Source organism: Oncorhynchus mykiss, chromosome 5, assembly GCF_057628025.1.
Source record: "Oncorhynchus mykiss isolate SJ-2025 chromosome 5, ASM5762802v1, whole genome shotgun sequence".
NCBI classification, from domain to species: Eukaryota; Metazoa; Chordata; class Actinopteri; order Salmoniformes; family Salmonidae; genus Oncorhynchus; species Oncorhynchus mykiss.
Genome location: NC_143026.1, coordinates 51,326,894 through 51,351,394, shown reverse-complemented (window position 1 = coordinate 51,351,394; position 24,501 = coordinate 51,326,894). Strand labels below are relative to the sequence as shown.

The 24,501-nt window shown below is 40.6% G+C and overlaps 1 protein-coding gene across 2 annotated transcripts in view; it reads right to left on the bottom strand.

Moving 5' to 3' along the window:
* nr5a2 (nuclear receptor subfamily 5, group A, member 2) overlaps positions 1–20,174 on the bottom strand; it is a 95,123-nt gene extending 74,949 nt beyond the window's left edge. The window contains exons 1-5 of one of the 2 annotated variants that reach the window (XM_021601246.3): positions 19,817–20,174; positions 11,056–11,187; positions 8,367–8,485; positions 5,975–6,116; positions 452–1,131 (exon numbers count right to left, since the gene is read on the bottom strand). In XM_021601246.3, coding sequence (XP_021456921.2) covers positions 452–1,131; positions 5,975–6,116; positions 8,367–8,485; positions 11,056–11,187; positions 19,817–19,883 — 1,140 coding nt within the window. In that variant the 5' untranslated portion in view covers positions 19,884–20,174. 2 annotated transcript variants of the gene reach the window in all.
* Between the last annotated feature and the right edge of the window lie 4,327 nt (positions 20,175–24,501).

The window sequence follows — 24,501 nt, the reverse complement described above, 5'->3', positions numbered from 1 at the left end:
TGTGGATTACAACATTGGGTTGAAACATTGAACGTTTGGACAAAACGCAGGATGCATTATGCAAAGCCACACAAATAGGGTAGGTATAACGATCATATTGTCTATTGATCAGAAAATATATCAAGATATAATACATATGACCGAGTTTGATATGTGTAATATGCATGACTTGTTGTATATTGTAGTTAGCTAACCAACATATCTCATTTAATTCACATCATCAGTAGTTTAGCAACCACTAAAAATGATGTATGTGAAACATTGTGAAAATATAGAAAACCAATGTACTGTAATATACAATACTGATGTACTGTATATGTGTTTGACTAGTGTTTGTCTATATGCATGTTAAACCTTCTGAAAGATACACATGAACAATTAAAACAGACATACAGTATACAGTGTGTGTGTAAAATTCAACATGGTGTCTGTGTGTAGTGTTCCCACGTACCTTGAGCTCGCGGAAGAAGATGCTGCTCCGGGCCCACTCCACGATGGAGAACAGCGTCTGGTCGGCCATCTTGCACATTAGGCCGAACGTGTTGAGTTTCTCGTGCTTCCCCCGGCTGGCCTGCTCCTGCTGCAGATAGGTCAGGATCTTGGCCTGCACCTGGGGCTCGTCAGGCTCGCACTTCAGCAGCTCCACTATGAGGTGAGGGAAGCTGGGCGGCGAACCCGTCTGGTACGCGTCCATATACGGGTTGTATCCCATGATGGACTCGGGCGAGCTGGTGTACGGGTCCGGGTACTCGGACTTGATGGTGCGGGTGCTCTGGAAGTGGCCGTAGGCTGCCTGGTAGCCCTGGAGGGAACCGGCATGGGGGGGCATGGCCATGCTTATGGGTGACGTGACGAAGGGGCTGCGGTCGTAGTCTGTGTGGGGCAGGGCGGCGTGGTGCGGGTGACCATGGTGGCTGAGCGGCAGGCCCTTGGAAGCTGCCTGGTGGATGTTCTGGATAGCCGAGGAGATGGTGAGGTCGGTGGGCACCGCCTGCATCACCTGGGTCATGGCCTCGATCTTCAGGCCGTTGGCACGGATCAGTGCCTTTTTCTGCTGCTTGAGTGCCCGGTCGCGCTTGTACATGGGGCCAAACTTGTTGCGGCCGCCACGCATGCGGTCAGCCCTAACAGCTGACGGAGACAGACAAGACAGGAGAGGAAGGACAGGAGAAGAGAAGAGGACGTTAGTGACATGATAACATCCACATGTGTTTCCATTTATTTTAGCAGGTAAGGTGACGAGGAGCACATTCTCCTGGCGGGTGTTGAAGGGGGAAGGAGAGAAAAAGATATTAGCAATATTGCTAAACTGATCAAATAAAAAGTCATTGGAGTCTACTTAAGCCAGTGTTCTGAAACTTCCAATCCGCGGGCCACAAATAGGCAGCTCATGAGCCAGGAGTTTGTGACCTCTGAGCAAATGTCATTCATGACCCCCATGTGTTCATAACAAGAACCCACACCAAACTATTAGCATTGATGGATCATAGAGATATCTACAATGGCCATTTAACACAGAGCTCCCGTTTCATCTTATGCATAGAAGGAAAAAAAAACGATCAACAACTACTAAACTTTGTGTTGACCTTTGCACTGGAGAACTCGGATGTCTCAGAGCAGGGAAATACAGCCTTGTCATAACATGTTACCTTTCACAAGCATGGCACGCTTTGTCACTCAGCTTGACAGGTTGTAAACACTAGTTACTGAAACAATAACTTTTATTAACCTATGTAATCCTGATACGCACCAGACAACAAGGCTGTTAGTAATTTCTCCAAGCATATATCGTCAGTCCAAATGAGAAGAGTGACAACATCAACATTATTTATGCCTACACTTATTCAAAACACTGAAAAGTGTTAACACTGAAAATGATTTAACCTCGTTCAAAACACTGAAAAGTGTTTGCACTGAAAATGATTTACCCTCATTGAAAACACTGGAAAGTGTTAGCACTGAAAATGACACTCATTCAAAACACTGAAAAGTGTTAACACTGAAAATCAAACCAGAGTACAAACATGACAAATATGGTACATTTCCTAATGATCCCAAAACATCATATGAAAACCCCAGCAGAATCCCGAATGATCCCAAGATTCCGAGGATCACAGCTTCATTCAGGCTAATGAATGAGACTGTCTCCATGGTGCACGGCGGACCATGTATGATCTGCACCATGCATGCCAAGGGGGGAGACTGTCTCTCTGCCTCTCTCTCTCGGGTGCCCCCCTGTTAATTATTTATGGTTAATTATTTATCTCTTATGCCCAAGCTGTGGTGGAGTGGAGCAGGCAGCAGACTGGCTACGCTGGGCTCGGTGGGAGAGTGAACCAGGCGGGACCACACCATTCACCCCCCATCCGCCCACCCCCATTCCATCCCTACAATACTGGGTCAGGGCGGACACACCGTTGGGCACTCAGGCCACTAATATCTAATATCTCTAGTAGGGAGTATGTATTGAAATACATAAAGTGATTAGAAGGGGGCTGGACCAACAGCTGCCTTGGGAGTAGTTTTAATGGTCTCTGTCACAGCAGTGTCTGTCACAGTGGCGGTGATCTGAGAAAGGGGCCAAGAGGGGCTTAGAGGGGAGAGCACAGGGGCCGCAGACACACAGTACAGAGGGTATCATACAATGATGCAGCACTGATAAGAGAGAGAGGTAAGGTCAAGCACATAGGGTCCGTAGACACTGGCACCTAAGAAGAAGAGCCTGCCACTGGCTAAGTGACACACACCAAACAAATATATACTGTATATATGGGCCCTGGTCAAAAGTAGTGCACTATAAAGGAAAACATTTTGGAACGTGGATCCCGTGTATCCATTATACATTATTGTAGCGCCTTTAACTATTAATGACTCAGAGCAACAGGGTAATTAATAAGCTGAAAATTAATAGTCGGCCCGTTTGGGGAAAACACAATTAGGTCTGAACCTGGGACTCACATCATGAATACTGGAGCATTTTTGATAGCAGTTTTTTTCTCTCTTTCACCCTCCTTGTGTCTAATTAAACAAGGTTATTTACATGCATGTTGTACAGATTAATCTGGGATGGAGTTTGGGAGAGGATGGGGCTTTAGCTGGGGGATTGGGGGTTAGGGCTAGCTGAGGTTGGGATTGGGGTTTGATACTGGGGAGAATACTGTACTGTATAAGGCAAGAGCTGAGGTACAATGATGGGGCTGTGGTATAAGTTTAGAGTATAGGACTGTAGTATAAGGCTGGGGCTTAGGTACAAACACACAGACACACACTCTACACTCCATCCCGGGCCCGGCCCGCCACGGCACAAAGGGCTCTGCTTATGGTCTGATTTATGAGTGTTTAATATACAGGAATATTAAGTGAGCGTAGGTGAGGATCCCTGTCGGGCAGCAGCATATTAATGGCTCCCCTGGCCAGGTTCTGACACCCTGTTTGTCATGTCTGCCCGGTTCCTACTCTGGATGTGCGCTACCCCACGCACACACATGAATACCTATGATACCTATGCATAAGTAATGGGACAGGAGTCTGGCTTCCGTTTCTTCGGCAGGTAGAAAGGGAAACAAGACAGGGCAGGGAGAAAGGGAGGAGAAAAAAAGGAGGACGGAGGGAAAACACAAACACACAGGAGACAATTCCGTTTATCTGTGTGGAAATATTAGGATTCGGGCAGGGGTTCAATCAAACCTGCACTGCGGGGAAAAAAAGTGATGTTTTTCCTTAACAGCGATATTGCATGTTACAGTGAGAATCTAAAACTTTAAAAAAACTTCAGACTGAATTGCTGGTGGACGGCACCATTGAAAGACATAGGATAAAACAACGTAGCTCAATCTACACCAGAGATCGACAAGTCACGTATACGTTTTGTTTCAATGGCTGAATAGTACTTACTAAAGTATATGCTTAAATAAATATATGTTTTTTTAGGCCTAGAAGCATGAGATTTTTCAGCAGTGTGCTAGTAGTGCATGCATTGTGCGGGTGGTTGAATCCTACTCTTGATACCTGGGACAGGCATCTTGCTAGGCTCTTGGATGACAGTAGCTATTTACTGACAATTTAGCTTTGCGCAAATAAAACAGGAATAAAGAATTCCCACCATACTTAACAAAGTAAATTATCCAAATTAGATGAATTACGGATATTAGTAAGTATGGTACATTTTAACACTAATATGTTTTAAAACATGTTTTAACACTCAGAAATGTTAACTCATATTAACACTCATCAATGTTAAAATACCAGTGCCAATGCACCTTTTCAAGGGAAAAGAAGAGTGTAATCTGTACATTGCTCATTCACACTCAACAGGAAAGACACAACAACAGGAAAAGTGAATCTGAAATCAGATCATGAGCCCAGACTGCACATTAGGCCAAAGGTAAACTATTTATCATGGCATAAATACACAACAAAAGGATATCTCACGGCGGCATAATGACTCCTTTTCCTCCAGGATAGATAGTCGTTGCCATGCTTTTATCAGTCCAGATAACAGGGACTGAATCTCTCTATGGCAGACATGTCAGACTCAGGATACTGTCTGTGTCACTCAGATATGACTGCCTGTATTTTCACCATTATTTACAGCCCCAGCCCAACACTGTACTGGATATTGACTAGGTCTATTGACTTATCGGTAGACAGGAACAACTTCCAACAAGCAAAACAAACCCCAAAATTATCCTACCTTTAAAAATAGATTTAACTGCAATTCTACCATTTTTTCTTTTCAAAAATCAGCCCAAAATGAAGGACTTGAACGGGTCTAGCTGTAAACACCTTTTTTTGGTGCGTCTGAATATATTTATAATATATTTATGTGTTTACTGGAAAGCTGTGTCTGGAAGATCAGGATTCTAGCTCGGTGCTCTTTACAGGTTGTGGCAACTCTCCACACTGCCTCCCTGCCTGTCCACCCGCCTGCCTGGCTCTGCCCCTGGGCTGAAGTAGACAGAGCGCTGCAGGGCCCCTCCGCCCAGCTGCTGGCATATGAAAACAAATCACATCGTAGTAAGCTGTAAAATGACAGGCGTGGAAATTCTGCCCCGCGGCCATTCACAATTAATAGTAATTAAAACCACACTCCTGCGGGCTAAGAGGAAAAGACTCCAAAAAAAGAACTGTTATCTTAAAAAACGCTTAAAAGTACACGTGAATATGGGATGGTTTTATGAAGATTGTGGTTCAACGAGGAAAGGTTTAGGCTAAAGACTGAGGGCCCAGTAGATATGAGTGTCAGGGGTAAATCAAGCCAATGTTGCCTTTCACTTCTCGCCCCTCTGTGTACCTGCAGGACATGTTTGGATTATTTCTACAGAGTAGGTTGAATTTGGGCCACATGATTTATACAGGGTCAGATATTTGTTCATCCCCCTAATCCTAACCTGGTAAAAGTTAGGATTGGGGTAGGAGTATCTCATCCTCGATCTGTGGTTTAGGGCAACTTCTACATCAACCTATGTCTATACAACAACAGTAGAAACCTTTGAAAACCTTAGGTGATACCAATTCAAACGTGTTTGTTTTTTCTTTGCCCCAAAACTTCCACATAACAGTTTTGTTTGAATATGGCCGTAGCGTTCAAATTAACTCTAGAGAGATCAAAGATAGTGGACTGGAGAATTTCCACATCTTTACTGATTGCCCATGCTAAATTCCCACTCCAATAAGTGTGGTCTGTGCACCAGACTCTGAACTCAAATTGTATTTGTTTTCTTTCAAATACTTTAGCTGGGTGTGACTGAACTCGCCTGGCGCAATGGAACCGATGGAGTAGTCCCAAAAGTGCAAAACCCAAACATTTGGCACTCTGCACGATTCGATCAAAGTCCTCAAACTTTTTGAAAGACAAACAAATACTACTTGAACACAAGTCTGTCATGCACCAACATAAATCAAACCCTGACCCTAACTATACTATGACCTTGTCTTACTGTTTCATAATCTCATTAACAAGAGCTGTCCTTACCTTCCAGCTTCATGCCGACGGTAAGGCACTTCTGGAAGCGGCAGTAAGGGCAGCGTTTTCTTTGTGTCTTGTCGATGGCGCAGCTCTGGTTCTCTATACATGTGTACCGCTTGTTGTTCTGAACAGTGCGCTTGAAGAAGCCCTGTGGAAAGGCAAGAACTAAGATGTCAACACTTATGACCCCAACGTTTGTAATTGCCCTATTCACACACACACATACTAGAGCGTGCCGCACACACACACACACACACACACACATAATGGGAAGCAATCACAGGCATAAACACAGTGATGTGAACACTAGGAATCACAGAATCACAGAATGGAGGCACAGAAAAAACAAACTACCAAACTATATTCACACAAAACAAATATACTTGATAAACGGACTATGTATACACATAATTGCAGCCATAAATACAAATAAATGATCCCAAACAGACACACAAACACACACAAATAAAATATGTATTGATACCAGCTCCTGTTCATGACAATGATATGGGAATTGGGCTTCAGTGTTCAATGTCTGGTACTGAATTAAACTACACTGAATAATGAACATGCTGATATCAAATGTTTACACTGAAGAAAGCTTAAAACCCTAACAAAGCAGCAAACCCCAAATCTGATATAGCCTACTTGGTATAACACATACTAATTCTTATTCTTATGCAATTAACATACTAACATCACCTAGTACTTTTCAGTGCTAATGCTGAATTTTTACTCACATGAAAGTCATAATTTTCCTCATACATAAATATGTACTTTGGGTAAGTGATGAGACGGATGCATGAATACGACTCCAATGTTACTTATAGTTGAATTGGTGTTTGATGAAAAGTATAGAATATACTTATGTTCTCATTGTGAGTTTAAACAGAGTGTTAATACAATATTATGAGTAACATCATCAAATAGGTGTTCAGTATTTTCATGAAGCAACCTGTTGCAATTCCAGCCATATATACATTGGTATTCACACTTACACGGCCCTATGAAGACTTCAGAATTGACTTGTAAAATCTCCTCTATCTATCTCTCAATTTAATTATTTAAAAATATGAGTGTTAGAGTAAAAAATCCAATAAATTATATCCATAATTTACAGTTCCGGGATTACACCGTTCTACCTGCACTATTGAATTCATTTTCAGAAGCAGCAGGAAAAATCTAATGGGGAAAAGGTATTAACGTATTCCCGATCCATACCAGCAGGAGAATCCCCTAAACCTGCCCATTTAAAAGTAAAATGATCAATATTTCACCAAATTCCAAACATAGATTTAATGTACAATCGCGATGCAGGGTCGTGACATGAAAATAAAACCGCACTAGACTCGAAACTAGACACAGTGGAGAGACAGTCTACTCACTTCGGCCAGACAAACAAGCATCAACGTAATAACCCCCCCCCCCCCCCCCCCAAAAAAAAAAAAAATACCGCGCGTTCTATAAACAACGTAAGCCACAAAATAGAGCGTGGATACCAACAACTGAATTTGCGTAAAGCCGCAAGATTTCAACGTCCAGGTTGTCCCAACTTCTCATTTGTGTTTTGTGTACAGTATGTGGCCTATGTTGAATTTGTGTGTCTGTACACTGTATCTGTGTCTTTATCCAAGTCTAGACTTTTCCCACAGCTTCTGTGTCTAACAGCGGTTATGGGAATATGGGAAGAGCCTAACGCAACCCAGTTAAAATGTACAGTATTTCACACATTTTCAAGTCAGTGATTGTGTGTGCGTGAGCGTGCATGCATCCTGCTTGCCTGCGTGTGTGTCATACTTTGTGTGCGTTTAGACATGAGTCCTGATACCACCCTTCTCAGACCCACGGCAGTGTGGTAGACTGGCGAGAAACGATAAAAACGCTCCAAACCCAATCTTTTTCCAGTCCAAAACACACAGCTTCCGTTGAAATAACTACACAGTACAAAAAAATGACACTCCAAATATGTTCCTAAAACCCAGACAGATCCCATTTAGAACTGTGCCGGTAGACATTTGCTACAGTTTATCGCAAATACAAGATGATTTCGCTGAAGACACTCATTTGAGATCTCATTTTAAGCAATGTTGCTATTGAAGGTATCCTCAAGAAAACATGTAACATCTCATGGTCAGAAAACGGATGAAATCTATAACACCTGTTTTAAATTATGCCAGCGTAGGCAGAAATATGTACCGCATACACAGAACGGCTAGCTATACACAAATTGACATTAGAGATGAACATTTTAGAAAATACGACTAAAATAGGCTACTTGAAACTTCATCGGACAAACAAATGTAGGAGTTAGCTGCTTATAGGCTATGTTCAAGAGAAGCACAGATGGACAATCTGATGAAAGGGTAGAAAAGGGGTAGAGAAAAAAACAAGCACAAACCTTGCAGCTTTCGCAGGTGAGCAGCCCATAGTGGTATCCAGAAACCTTGTCGCCACAAACCGGACACATCTCATCCAAGTCTTCGTCATACGAGTAGTCCATCATTTTATAGTGGGGGGCTGCAATAGATAAAATACACACATGAGCACACAAAGAAGACTGTTTCGTTTGAAAGACCATCTCTGCCTAATGCAGTCATCTTTAACGCATACATCTGAATAACTTCACAATGAGCTTAGGTTCTGCAATATTTTTGGCGACATCCATAAAATGTTCAATATAATTTTTATTTGTATTTTAAAGCTTTTAAACAAAAAAGGGCATTTCACAAAACTATCATTTTTGAAGGAATAATGTTATTTGATGGAGCTGAAAGAAAATATACCTCTGTATCCCTCTTTGCAGCACTCACTCTTGCTCACCAGTCGCAGACAGGGCAAACATATGAAACTGAGCTTCATAAATATTCATGATTTTAAGTTGTGAATTCATCCGGGAAATGGTAAAATAGAGTAAGGGATTCGAGGAGAAAATGTTACCGCCCACAGACAAATGAAGACATACAGTGTAACCTTTTGCTCTAACAGGCGAAATAAAAATACAAAACTGATACTGAAATTGAACTTACAAATGCGCTCATTAAATCGCTATTGTTCCTATCTGCTGTGGCCTGTATGTGTAGGCCTACATTTGTATTGACTTTCCATAAGCCACTGCTTTAGCCCACATTTTACGTGCATGAATGCCGAAGGCAATAGTTGCATTGATGAGAGGATATATGACAATGCTAAGCAAACTGCTGAACTGACATTTACAATGGTTACAAAATGTTTTATTGTTCTTATAAAAAGTGGCAAACATCAAACAGAAAAATCCCAATGAATTCCAGAGCAGACTGGAAAACTGGCAAATTATTTCCCGACATTAGACTCTATATAAAATAATGTAGGCTAACTTTCAATTGCAATTGCATCTTTCTGCCTGTGCCTGCTGATTTCTTTCTCCATTGACCATTTGATCTCGCAGCGTTTATAAGCGGTGAATATTAAGTTGAAAGAGGCAACAAGTCCTCTTGTGTTTTGAAAGTTCTGCAGTGCACTTTAAAAAAAACTTTTCATAGAAATTAACTGATAATGTAGCCTATTACTTACTATATTACAAACATATCTGCCTGCACGAAAAATCCCTTCGATAGGAAAGTGTCAGGCCTCGTATTTTGATGACAGAAGAGCAGAACCCATGGATAGCCCAAGTTGTATGCGAACTCTGAGCCGTTTGGATTTTTGCTAAATTCAGACAGCTTTTCTGTAACCTACGGATATCACCTAAGCTATCGAATCTTACTTAGGGTCTCTTAAGCACGTGCAGCCTCAAAACTATATCCAGTTAAAATGTAGATTTTTAAAATATATGTTTAAATGAATTGGAGAGAGGCATTTGCTTGTGCACTCACACAGAGAAACTACCCGTGCAAAGTGAAACAGAATGTCACAAAGAAATTCTAGCCCTTTATTCCTTGAGGTTGGTGTTCCTTTATCAGGTGTTAAAAAAAAAGTCAAAGCCACATGAGACTTGATTTTAAATAAAATGTAAATGTGCAATTGGCAAAATGAAAGGGATTTACAGATATTAATTCGATAGGCCTGCAGAGAAGTCCTTTTTCGATGAGAATTTTTAATTATTTTATTTCCATATCTTATTCAACTTTGGGAAATTCAAGCAAGCACTAGTCTAGAATTGTGAGAAATAACACCAAAACTAAATTGCCAAAACGGGTTATAGGTGATAGTTTGTAAACTAAACAAAAATGTATCCAAGTAAAATGTATCTAACTCAACTGGGTATTTTTCAATCATTACATAGGCCTACTTTTGTCCGAATTTTTGTTTTGTTTTAGGACTATTGCTACTCTGACACAAAGACTAGACTATATGATTTGCAAGCTCGCATTTGCATTCTGGAGTAAAGATTCTACATGTATGACCCTTTTTTATATCAACTTTTGCCTTTTGACAGAAACGTGACGTTAACTAAAATATTTTATTCAGAATAAAACAGTTATTTTAATATCACTGACATAATTTTGCATGGTACTGAAATCGAGGTTTAAAAGATAATAGCCCAGAGTTAGTGACATTTTGGGAATTCCAATTTTTCAGGATTCAACAACTGCTGGCGAATCAGATCATGCATATTACGCAAATTGTAGACATCGGTGAACTTTCGGGTGGTTTACTCATTAGCCTAGTAAAATATCATCAGATGACGTTGGCTATATGATAGATAAACTGTGGCGTTTAATTTCGTAATATGTCGGAATAAAAAACAATGAATTAAACCGAATGATATCTGACAGTCAGTATTGGGATTTTAATGAATTAATAGAGTGCACAAAACAATAATTTGGCATGTACTATTTGGATCGAATTTGGGTAGGGTGAATTCGCAAGTGCAACATCTTGACGGTCCCTGCATACACCCTGATATTGTTGCACAATGCATGATCAGCAAATACGTGAACTATGAGAGAGGCAAGCGCGAGAGGCAAGACGAGTTTGTTGTCTTATTCTGTCTAACACTGCCAGGTCTTTCGCCTGGTATTGTGCACAAATGACACGACTTGCGATTGTGATAAGGCACAAGGGACATGCGGTCTACAATATTGCGTACATCGATCTCAGTCTCTTACCTTGCATATTCCTTTGCATGTGCCCCTGTTCTCCATGCGATCGAACGAGTCCCAAAGATTCCGTGTCGGCTTTGGGCAGCATGACAGCTCCGCTGGGCTGAGCGGGAGACTCAGCTCCGTCCGGTGGACCACCTGGACGGGAGAAGGTCACCACAAGTTCTCTCTCACACACACACCAGAGAAAAGTGACTTCCCAAATCCCGCGCGCTCACTGTGTGGCTCAACTGCAGCCGGCTCAGGTTAAACTGACATCATATGTCTAGGCTACATACCCAGTGGGTAGCCTGCAACGGCGAGCCCAATGTAAATTAATTCTGAATAGCGCTCTTGCGTAAATTGCAATACGGAGCAATGCCGCTGAACCTAGAATATGAGCATGGTTTCGCCGCGAAGTTGAGGAGTGGAGCGCACCGATTTCCAGTTCTCTCTCTCTCTAGCTCTGTCTGTGATGAAAATAACAAATCTACCCGGGCAACGATACATCTATCTATACGCTGGCCTTTTTGACCAGGGTCTTGAAAGTGTAGTTCGCGAACTGTAAGGAACTTTCGGGCTAGATGGCAAAGACTGTCACGCCGGCCCCTCCTTCGCGTAAGGTTGGACTCCGTCTATCTGTGATGTAGTGGGATGTGAAGTTCGGTCCTATCCTTGCTGCTTTGTTTACTCCACACTGACACCGCTGCCTCGCGCCAATCAGGGGCTCAAGGGCTCTGACATCACACCGTTAGCTCCAATCGCGTGCGGAGATAGGCAACATCACTTCTAACCGGTTTTCCACACACTGTCTAAATCACAGCTGTTTATACAGTTTATGATGGACTTAATAAAAGCAGTGGGATAACAAGGAAATAAACGAAGGTGAATGTTAAAATAAAACGAGCTTAGACACAGAGGAGCGGAAGACAAATAGCCTACACAATGAGGTACAGTATGATAATAGTAACGAGTTATAACGTATTCGTTCTAATTAGGGTTTTTATAAGGAACAGGTAGCGGATAAATTACGGGGAAACTTTGCACGCAAACGTGCCATTTTACTGAAACCTAATGCCATGTTCGTTTTACGCTTGGATGTATGAATTCTAAAATATTGTCTATATCCATCCGATGCAATTGTGACAAAACCATACATTTGACCCAAATGTTCCTTGTTTTAGGCTAATATCCCAAAACATATTGCCATGTCTTTGGCAAAATATTTGCATTTTAAAAAGTAGCAAAGTTATAATATGCTATATTGCTAAAGGCGAAATGTATTTGCGTTTTTTAAATAGGCTACCAAACGTTCTCAATTACTTGTATAAATGATCTAATTTCTCTCCTTAATATTTACAGAAATCAATACAGGACGGGAAATATCAATTAATGTAGGCTTACACTCTAAACCCCAATTGTGCTGGGGACAATAAAGGCCACTCTAAAATGTGCAGTTTTGTTACACAACACAATGCCACAGTTGTCTCAAGTTTTGAGGGAGTGTGCAATTGGCATGCTGACTGCAGGAATGTCCACCAAAACTGTTGCCAGATAATTGAATGTTAATTTCTCTACCATAAGCCGCCTCCAATTTAATTTGAGAGAATGTGGCAGTACATCCAACCGGACTAAATACCGCAGACCACGCGTAACCATGCGAGCCCAGGACCTCCACATCCGGCTTCTTCACCTGCGGAATGTCTTAAGACTAGCCACCCGGACAGATGATGAAACTGAGTATTTCTGTCTGTAATTAAGCCCTTTTGTGGGGGAAAACAAATTCTGATTGACTGGGCCTGGCTCCCCAGTGGGTGGGCCTATGTTCTCCCAGGTCCACCCATGGCTGCACCCCTGCCCAGTCATGTGAAATCCATAGATTAGGGCATCATTTATTTATTTCAATTGACTGATTTCCTTATATGAACTGTAACTCAGTAAAATCTTGAAATTGTTGCATGTTGCTTTTATATTTTTGTTCAATATATAAATAGCTCTCTAAAATATGCAATGACTGGCATGATGAGGAAAACTGATTATGCACTACCCAATTTCAAAATTGCACCTTATGCATTCTACTGTTACAACTTGCAAGAGTAAGTTGATGTGACTTCTCATTTAGTTACTGTAATACTTACTTTTCATTTAATTAGTTCCAGTGGCATGTATTCATGAATGCCAAGGGAAGCCAGACCCCCCCACACACATTTTTAAATAAATAAATAAACATACAAAATAATTTATCTTTTAATTTATATTTTACAGTGCCCATTTGTCTCTGTATGTGTAGCCCATCTATACTGTCTGGTTAAAAAGAGAATGACATTGTTGCCACCCATAGCATTGAATGCGAGGGAAGCCAGTGAGCACTTGATACAAAAAGTATAAAATAATAACCAATCAGCGTTGAGCTAAACTGAGTGATCTCAGCTGTGAATGGTCCTGGCGCACCAAAAAAAAGTGTCAATGGAAGCCCGTTTGAATTTGGCTTCACACCAATCACATTTCATTAGAAGCCAAATGTCATTGACAGAAAACTTGAATTGTTGCATCTCGTTGTCATTGTCCTCCGGTGGCTAGATAGCTAGCTAAAATCATCCCTTTTCTAAATTAACCATGGATGGAAATAGGGATTTGGACTTGTGGACTTGTAGGTTTACTTAATTCTCCGTACTGGCCAATGATTATAACGGCTATTCTGATCCAACCATAAATTCATACATTGTGCACCTGGCTTGAGAGTATGAACATTCAACATGTAGCTAGATGTAGTAACGTTAGGCTAATGTTAACTAGCTGGCCTGGTTCATCATTGCCCATGAAAGGAAGTTAGGCTAGTGAGCAAGGATTTTAGTCAGGTAGGACAACAAAAACTAAAAGCGGATCTGACAGAGTCATAGACCTGTTTAGGCAACATGAAAGAGGAGGATGGCATTGGCGTTTCTCTACAAGTAGGGTGAGTCAACTATGTTTTTTCTACTTGCACGCATGCATGCACACACACGGAAATAAGTACAATGGTAAGCCACATCATATTTAGCTTACATTGATTGGATTATATAGTTTTTTGGTATATTTTAGTTGTCAATATATTAGACTAAGCATAGGTGATTAGACTATGTTGAGAAAAAAGAAGGAACCCGCACACTGCTCTTGATAGTATCACTGCTCTTTCATAAGCTTTACGTATCAGCCTCACGGCCTTTGTCAGAGCTTTATGTTATGTAACTGTTTGTTACATGCAATATGTTTTGTGGACTTCACAGGACAGATGATGCTCTCCGGTTTTGTGATGAAACAAAGGTTTGTTTGAATTTACTTTGCCACTGTGTCTTCTTATTGCCTCGGCTTTAGGCCTATATATCACGGTGCCAAGGCATATGAACTAACCGGTTATAGAGCAAACAACACAATTATCACAACACATAGGTTGTAATATGGCTTTTTTCCCTGGCTTGGCTTCCCCAGTGATTTTACCCACATACGGCTACTGCTGAGTTCAACTTACTAGAAGGATGACTTGCGGTTTAAAGTGTAGGCATAACGAGGAGAGGCAACATTAGCGACATGGACCATTGAATTAAAACCAGAAAAGGAAAATCAAGATTTGTGTGTGTTAAAATAGGCAAATAAGACATTAGGGTATTTTCACACGCATGTATGCACACACAAACACACACACATTTTTATTTTAAGGTTTGGCTCTGCGGAAACCAACATAATTCAGTCTTATTGAAAAATTATGCACAGCGGTCCTAGAACCAAATATTACATATCAAAGGTCAACTCGAGACACACTGTATCTGAGAGGTCCTAAGGCACCCTGTGCACGCACGCACGCACGCACGCACGCACTTACACACACACACACACACACACACACACACACACACACACACACACACACACACACACACACACACACACACACACACACACACACACACACACACACACACACACACACACACACACACACACAGCTGCTTGGAGTAACCCTGGATTTTAAACTGTCATGGTCAAAACAGGTTGATGCTACAGGAGCTAAGATGGGGAGAAGTCTGAACATAATAAAATGCCGCACTGCCTTTTTAACAACACTCACTATCAACAAGGCAGTTCCTACAGGCTCTAGTTCTGTTGCACCTGGACTACTGTTCAGTCATGTGGTCAGGTGCCACAAAGAGGGACATTGGAAAATTACAATTGGCTAAGAACAGAACAGCATGGCTGGCCCTTAAATATACATGGAGAGACATGCCACCAGAGGTCTCTTCACAATCCTAAAGTCCAGAACAGACTATGGGAGATGCACAGTACTACATAGAGCCATGGGTACATGGAACTCTATTTCAAATAAAATAAAATAAATGTTATTGGTCCCATACACATGGTTAGCAGATGTTATTGCGAGTGTAGCGAAATGCTTGTGCTTCTAGTTCCGACAGTGCAGTAATATCTAACAAGTAATCTAACAATTCCACAACAACTACCTAATACAAACAAATCTAAGTAAAGAGATGGAATAAGAACATATACACTACCGTTCAAAAGTTTGGGGTCACTTAGAAATGTCCTTGTTTTGAAAGAAAAGTGCATTTTTTGTCTATTAAAATAACATACAATTGATCAGAAATACAGTGTAGACATTGTTAATGTTGTAAATGACTATTGTAGCTGGAAATAGCAGATTTTTAATGGAATATCTACATAGGCATAGAGAGACCCATTATCAGCAACCATCACTCCTGTGTTCCATTGGCACACTGTGTTAGCTAATCCAAGTTTATAATTTTAAAAGGATAATTGGTCATTAGAAAACCCTTTTGCAATTATGCTGAAAACTGTTGTCCTGATTAAAGAAGCAATACAACTGGCCTTCTTTAGACGAGTTGTGTATCTGGAGCATCAACATTTGTGGGTTCGATTACAGGCTCAAAATGGCTAGAAACAAAGAAACTCTTCTGAAACTCGTCCGTCTATTCTTGTTCTGAGAAATGAAGGCTATTCCATGCGAGAAATTGCCAAGAAACTGAAGATCTCGTACAAAGCTGTGTACTACTCCCTTCACAGAACAGCGCAAACTGGCTCTAACCAGAATAGAAAGAGGAGTGGGAGGCACTGGTGCACAACTGAGCAAGAGGACATTAGAGTGTCTAAAAGGCCAGCATCTCGGAGTTGCCTCTCCATTGTTGACGTTGAGACTGGTGTTTTGCAGGTACTATTTAATGAAGCTGCCAGTTGAGGACTTGTGAGGCATTCAGCTACAATAGTCATTTACAACTTTAACAATGTCTGCACTGTATTTCTGATCAATTTGATGTTATTTTAATGGACAAAAAAAGTGATTTTCTTTCAAAAACAAGGACATTTCTGTGACCACAAACTTTTGAACGGTAGAATACATGTAAATATATGGACGACTGAGTGGCATAGGCAAGATGCAATAGATGTTATAAAAATACAGTATATACATATGGGATGAGTAATGCAAGATATGTAAACATTATTAAAGTGGCATAATTAAAGTGACTAGTGATCTATTTATTAAAGTGCCCAATGATTTCAAGTTTGTAGGTATGTAGGCAGGAGCCTCTCTGTGCTAGGGACAGCTGTTTAACAGTCTGATGGCCTTTGAGATAGAAGCTATTTTTCAGTATCTCGTTCCCAGCTTTTATGCACCTGTACTGACCTTACCTTCTGGATGGTAGCGAGGTGAACAGCAGTGGCTTAGGTGGTTGTTGCCCTTGATGATCTTCTTGGCCTTCCTGGGACAACGGGTGCTGCAGGTGTCCTGGAGGACAGGTAGTTTGCTCCCGGTGATGCATTGTGTAGACCGCTCCATCCTCTGGAGAGTCCTGCGGTTGTGGGCGGTGCAGTTTCCTTAACAGGCGGTGATACAGCCTGACAGGATGCTCTCAATTGTGCATCTGTAAAAGTTTGTGAGTGTTTAAGGTGACAAGCCAAATTTCTTCAGCCTCCTTAGGTTGAAGAGACGCTGTTGCGGCTTCTTCACCACACTGTCTGTGTGGGTGGACCATTTCAGTTTGTCTGTGATATGTACTTAAAAGGAGATGATTCTGGACTTCAGGAAACAGCAGATGGAGCACCCCCCTATCCACATCGACGGGACAGCCGTGGAGAAGGTGGAATGTTTTGTTTTGTTGACATTGAGTGAGAGGTTGTTTTCCTGACACCACACCACACTCTGAGACCCAGGGCCTCAAGCTTAATGATGAGCTTGGAGGGTAGTATGGTGTTGAATGCTGAACTGTAGTCAATGAACAGCATTCGTACATAGGTATTCCTCTTTGAACTAAGAACAGATGGGATAGGGCAGTGTGATGGCGATTGCATTGTCTGTGGACCTATTGGGGTGGTATGCAAATTGAAGTGGGTCTAGGGTGGCAGGTAAGGTGGAGGTGGTATGATCCTTGACTAGTCTCTCAAAGCACTTCATGATGACAGAAGTGAGTGCTAGTGATAGTTAGAGTTGCAGTGATCCAGTGTATTGCCAGCACGAGTGCTACAATCAACATGCTGATAGAATTTAGGCAGCCTTGTTCTCAAATTAGCTATTTTTTTAAAAATCCCCAGCTACAATAAATGCAGCCTACGGATAAATGCCCTATCCCATATATATATATATATATATATATATATATATATATATATATATGGTTTCCAGTTTGCGTAGAGTCCAGTGAAGTTCCTTGAGGGGCCATCATGGTATCATGGTAAGATTTAAAATACACGTTATGGAACAGCGGGGACTGTGAAGAGACACATACACAGGCACAGACACATGTACACCTGATAAGACACGCACTCTACACATGGATGTTGTATTGTAAATATGTGATAGTGGAGTAGTGGCCTAAGGGAACACACTAAATGTATTGGGTAAAGTGTTATGAAATGTAATGTAATATTTTAAATTGTAAATAACTGTCTTGACCTCAGGTGATTGTTTTGTGTGCCAGGTGGGTGAAAGGTAATTTGTAAAACACACACACACACACACACACACACACACACACACACACACACACACACACACACACACACACACACACACACACACACACACACACACACACACACTGATTTCATTATACCCTATCCATTAGACATAATCTTTTAATTCAAATGTAATTCTCTTTTCTTACATAAACTACAAATTAATAATTATTTCCAAACTATCAAATAGGCAATACTACTAATAGTAGGTGTTTTATCATTCTAAATAACATGAATTTTGTTGAATTTCTCATGCATATTGTTCATGCGGTGTAAAGGGGTTACTATGAATTTTGAATTTGACAGTAGCTTACAGGAAGCTTGATGGCAAGCAACATTCTGTATTTCATGTTACAGTACACTTACTGTAATATAAATACGGTATCAAAGCAAGTACTGTGTAATGACACAGTACAATACCATAACATTGACTGGATTATACTTTTAAAAAGAAATGTTACCGTAATCGAAATTAATTAATGAATAGATGAATTTCATAGTATTTTACTGTAATTACAAAGGATTGGTGCAAGCAGGTTGGCTTCTAGGTAAAGTGTTCACACATTACAGTATGTTAATGTATATTTGATGTTTTATATCACTTGCACTTCTAGAGGCCTTAACAAAGGCTTCCAAGCTGGCAGCATCTACATGGTAAAATAGACCACAAGGACATGGCAAACTGCTCAACCATTTAAAGTTCAAGTCTTGCTGCCACTCCAATTTGTCCCCTATACAAATTGATGGGGCACTATAACTAAATTGGTAAATTGGTATGTTAATGAGCCAGAAACAACAATGCCATGCACCCGCTAGTGGTCAAAATGTTTTTGGCACTGCAAAGATATAGAATGGTGCTGTATTATGTGGGGTGGAATTACAGTACTATTCGAAATACAGCAATTATTTCCCCGCCCACTACATTTCCCCACATTGCACTAATTGCATTAATTGCATTAATTTACAGTAAGCTGCAGTAAAACGTTTCAGAGTATTTTACGGTTGATAATACCCCAAATTACCATATAATTTAAAGTCTTGATAATTTCCGAGCATAAGGCTACTCTGCAATTATTTCATCTAGAGAATTAACATTTAAACCGAACACTTGTACGTCTACAAGCACATCAAAATGTCAGAGCAAAGTTGTAAAACACAATAGCCTCATATAACACTTTGACTGTAAAGTGTTGGGCAACTCGTTTCAGTCAGATTGCTGGAATGCGTTTGGCTGTTATGTTTGCGATTAGAATGCACCAATTATTTACTTTTAAAATCTACTAAACTTTGAATACTAATCAATGTTGAAAAGCTCATGATCTTCTCTGATATTTTCCTGAAACAAATGCAAGCTGTAGCGTATCGATGATGATGCCCCGACTTGTTGCAATCGAGACCACACGTTGAAGCTACCTCATTTGCAACATCTGCTAAATTCAGTTCCTGAAATTAACATTCCTTACCTTTAACACAAATTACTATTTTATGCATATAAAAACGTGGCATTACATTGTGTGAACATTTGCATTGTGTTTTTGTAGCAAAAAAGAACAGTACATTGTATATAAGCCTAAGAGGGAAAATGTCATGGCTGTTATTCAACAACGCAAATCAAAATGGACAATCAAAAGGTTAATTGAAACATCAAAAGTCGAATAAAAAAGTCTAATAAAAGAATGAGGTATAGAGGGGCCTCTTGAATCATGGCACACTGCACCATAAACTGCACACAGAGCCATGTTACAACTACAAATTAGTCCCTACTCACCTGCACCAGTCAGGTCCTCTGTAGAGTTGCACTGGTCGCTCTCACTCTCAGGGCTGGAAGAAGACATGCTAGAGTCCCAATCCACAGCTCCAGAGAGTAAACATCTAACTCCTAACAACAGTGATCGACACTCGTAACCTCTTTCATTCTGTGAGAATTCATTGGGACAATCAGAGCAATGAAGATGGCTGAGACTTTAGGGGTTAAAAAGATTTTAAAAAGTTAGTGTACACTTGCTCTGAAGTCAAGTGAACTCGCCCTGGTGAACCTCTCTCTCTTTTTCTCTCTCTCTCTCCCTCTCCCTCTCGCTCTCTCTCTCTCCCTCCCTCTCTCTCTCCCTCCCTCCCTCCCCACTTTCAAACATCCCCCTTATACGCACACACAAATAGCCTGCCTCCCCCACCCCCCATCCAATCCATGTAGTGACCTGCGTTAAACTAGAGCGGCATCCTATCTCTGAAGCACTAATCAACAGTATTCAAACTGCTGGGCTGGGATTGGTCCTGGGGTGGTCAGGTGGTTGATAAGGGCTGGTTATAAAGTGACACAGATATGGGGTCACTGGCAGATCTTTGCTGGAATGATTAACGAGAGAGAGAGAGAGAGAGAGAGAGAGAGAGAGAGAGAGAGAGAGAGAGAGAGAGAGAGAGAGAGAGAGAGAGAGAGAGAGAGAGAGAGAGAGACTTTGAACTAATTCCCCTCCACATTAGTTTTACATCTATGTTCAGAAGTTTGGCTCTTTTACACTAAAATCACCCTTCCTTATCATGCCTAGTCTTTTTATTCGCTGAAGAGATGAATGTGTAACTTCAACTGTAATGTAATCCATGCATTGATGTCAATGCAAGAGTCAAATTGCACTCAAATTGTATTTATATCGGCTCTTTCATGAATGTGGCATGAGTTGTCTCTAAATGAAAGATGAAATACAACTCATTCTTACAAAGGTCGCACCTACTAAACCATGCCTCCAGTTTTCTGATTTAACCCGCTGGGTCAAATCTTAATAACCCAGCATTAACAGCTCTTTTTAAAGAAAACCACCCTACTAAGTGACCCAACACCTGCAACAAAGCAGTTGGATCAACCAAACAACCAATTTTATAAAGTGTGGCCATAACTCAACAGCACACACCACTAGTTCAAATCTGTGCTTTGATTAAAACTACACACAGGGCAGGGATGGGCAAAAATGACAAATTATAATTACAAAACACAATGACAAAATGCAATAAAGATCAAAATATCAAATAATCTACAAAATACTTGAATTTTGAAATGTATTTTTATAAAAATCAGTAACGGTTACAGAAACATTTTACTTGTTATGACTGTGATATGTTATTGTTTATCTACTTTAGTTGAATGCACTTGCTGTAAGTTACTTTGGATAAGAGTGTCTGCTAAATGACCAAAATGTAAAATGTATATGTGAAAATGAACATACCAAAATGATCTGCAAAGCACACTAGGTATTATTATAATACTTTTTTTCCCCGGGTCAGAGCTCATTAGAATAATACTCAGCATGCTTTGCAATTGTTAATGTTTCCACATACATTTGTATTTTGTTCATTTAGTAGACGCTCTTATCAATGCAGGGTGATACCAATGCAGGCTGAAAGAGGGACGCGAAATGGTAAACCGCCATAGAAAATGCTATAGAAAAGTGTTTTGTATTTTGAATATACAAATTACAGCTCTCTAAAGTATTTTGAAACAAAATACATTGGAGTGTAGTGGGCTGGTCCATCTTTAGGCCAGTGGGACTCTTAAGAAATGTTATAATGATTTTTTTGTGCAGAATTATCATCATTTGGCTATTGGTCTGCTGTCCCATTTCACACCGGCCCAAAATAGTTTAGTGGACTGGCCCATTTTGCACTGGTGGGCTGGTGTATCAGGTCATCAGTCTGTCACAAGAGACTATATGGGATGACATGAAATATGGAATATAGACTGAAATGAAATGAAATATAGACTGGCTGAAGTGCCAAATATATGCTATATGCTTTTAACCTCAGCATTTTCCACATTTTTCACCATCATTGTAAAGCCCTAGTTATGTTCTTTCTTTGACAAAGTCATTTCTGGAGATGTTTATCAATTCCATGTGATTAGTGATACATTTTAAGGTCAACCCTGTTACATGAACTGAACTCTCATTTTAATATGAAACTCTTCCTTTTGAAGTAAGTTCTTCAAAATAAATATTGAACATATAATAGTCAAATCATAGTGTAAAAGCAGGTGAGCTGGTTTTGACTCTTTTTGGCCATTTTCTGGGGTTTTGTGGTTGAAAACTGTGCACGTTGAGCATAACTCTTCAACCCTGTTACCCATAGATAGATAAGCTAGAAATGTTCTAACAATTAAAACAATTTTGGGGGAACTTGCATTCAATTGCCCCACCTTGTTACTATCATCAAGCTTCCATTCCCTCTGTCAGAAGGGGATTTATGGCTGATTTAAGATGAAAACCTCAACCCTGTTACAGTCAACCCTGTTAATTAAATGGCACTTTATTGGCACTTACTTTGAATTCGCAGAGGTCTTGCTTGAAGTCGAGGCGGTGATTTTAAGCATGAAGGACTGAAAACACAGATGGACTTTTCGGAAGGGGTGGGGCTAGTGTGCGAGCTTTGGCATAGACTTTGACGGGGGGTAGAGACTTATCTGCTGTTCCCGTCAACAGCTTCACCCCCAGCATCAAACCAAGTAGCTAGCTAGGCAATGCAACATTTGTCTCTGGGCTCTGAAATTATTCAAGATACAAATGAAAGATGGGGATGAAAAACCCAAACTTTCTCTTGGGACACATTACTTTCCTATCTGGCAGGGGGCAACACGTGTTTATACCAAATCCTGAAGCAGGTTCCATTGACCTTCCCGATCTGATAAGGAACTCATTATAATGACCTGAGCTCAGTCCAACAACACACTGCCCAGCATCATTAAAGTCTAATCAACTGCTCCTAGCGCCTCATATCCAGGAAACCAGATCACTCCGCTTGTTCTCTTCATCCGCTGGACAATATAAACATTCAGTTGCTTCCAAAAATACAGTCCAAGATCGGCATCCATTGTGTCGTTCTCAGTTGTAAATACTGTATCAGGAGGTGAGTGGACAACGTATTGTAGTGAAGTCAGGGGGTAGTTCTGACCGGGGCTTGAACCCCAGCCTTGCAACTGTCAACCCAACATGTTGGCTGATAGGCCAAGACATGAGATCCTCTTGATGAGTTCAGAAGGTGTTTTTTCAAGTTTATTCGTATTTTTTATTTAAAGACGTCCTCCTCCAGTAAATTTGGACATTTTCCTGTTGTATAAATACAGTAAAGTACACACACTAAATAAAGGGTAAAAATATATATATTTTGAGTAAAATAGTGTTTTTTAGACACAACTGCAAACTTCAAGGAGTGGGGCATTCAAGGAGTTCATTCCTCCCCCCTTGCTTGAGGAATGAAAGAAGAGCAATAGAGAACAAAAGAGGAAAGGCCCACCCCCCCACTTGTGCAATGTCATGACTTACTTGGACCACCTATTAAGATGTGCCTTCTGTTAAAGATGTCCTCAGGTGACTTTTACAGTTGAAAAGCGATATCCCAAGTGTCAATACAGTACACACAAAAGGGTTAAAAAAAAATGTGTTGTTGAGAAAATAGTGTTTTTTAGACACAACTGCAAACTTCAAGGAGTAGGGCATTCAAGGTGTTGGTCTGACGGGAATCCATGAGGACATCGTCCTCCCACCCTTGCTTGAGGAACAATAGAAAACAAAAGAGGAAAGACCCACCCCCCCACACTTGTGCTATGTCAATACTTAATAGGTGGACAACCTATTAAGTACTGTCTTTTGTGAAGTAAATCAGGTGTTAAATAAGGTGAAAATGAGGGAGGTCGATGACATCAGAGGACACCACCAGACCAACTCTGAATGGCCTACTCCATGAAGTTTGCACGTGTGTCTAAAAAATATGGTTTTGATCAAAAAAAAAAAAAAATTCAATTTTTTTTTTATTACATTTAAAAAAAATGTAACCTTTATTTAACTAGTTAAGAATAAAATGTTATTTAGAATGATGGCCTACCACTGCCAAACCCTAACCCGGACAAAGCTGGGCCAATTATGTGCCACCCTATGGGACCCCCAATCACGGGTGGTTAAAAATAATATAATGTGTACATTACTGTATTTTTACTTTGGATATCGTTTTTCAACAGGAAAAGTTCAAAAATAGCTGGAGGGCGTCTTTAACCATCCTTTAACAAGGCAACTCAATTGATAACCTGTTCTTACAATACAATTGTTGTGTTTGGAGGTGGAGTAAAATGGAGCTTCCGCAAAAAATCGGAAACATTGTCTTCAATATACCCAAGATATAATATACTAAACATATACCCAACTCTTGCTCGTTTTACACAACACATCTGATTAGCAGTTATAAACATTGATTCTATTTAAAATCACTCTTGTCCTATAGGGGGTCTATTCTCCATTCTATGGTCACCTGCATTCATTGTGGTAAGAGTGGCTGTAAAATCAGTCGTTTCTGACCAGGCGAGATGTTAAGTCTGTCAACAACATGACGTTTACATTGAAGGTCAAGAGATAAACCCTTGTGGGACAAGTGGCCAAACAAAGGCTGGCCTATTGACTGAAGAAAGGCCCCCTGTGACCC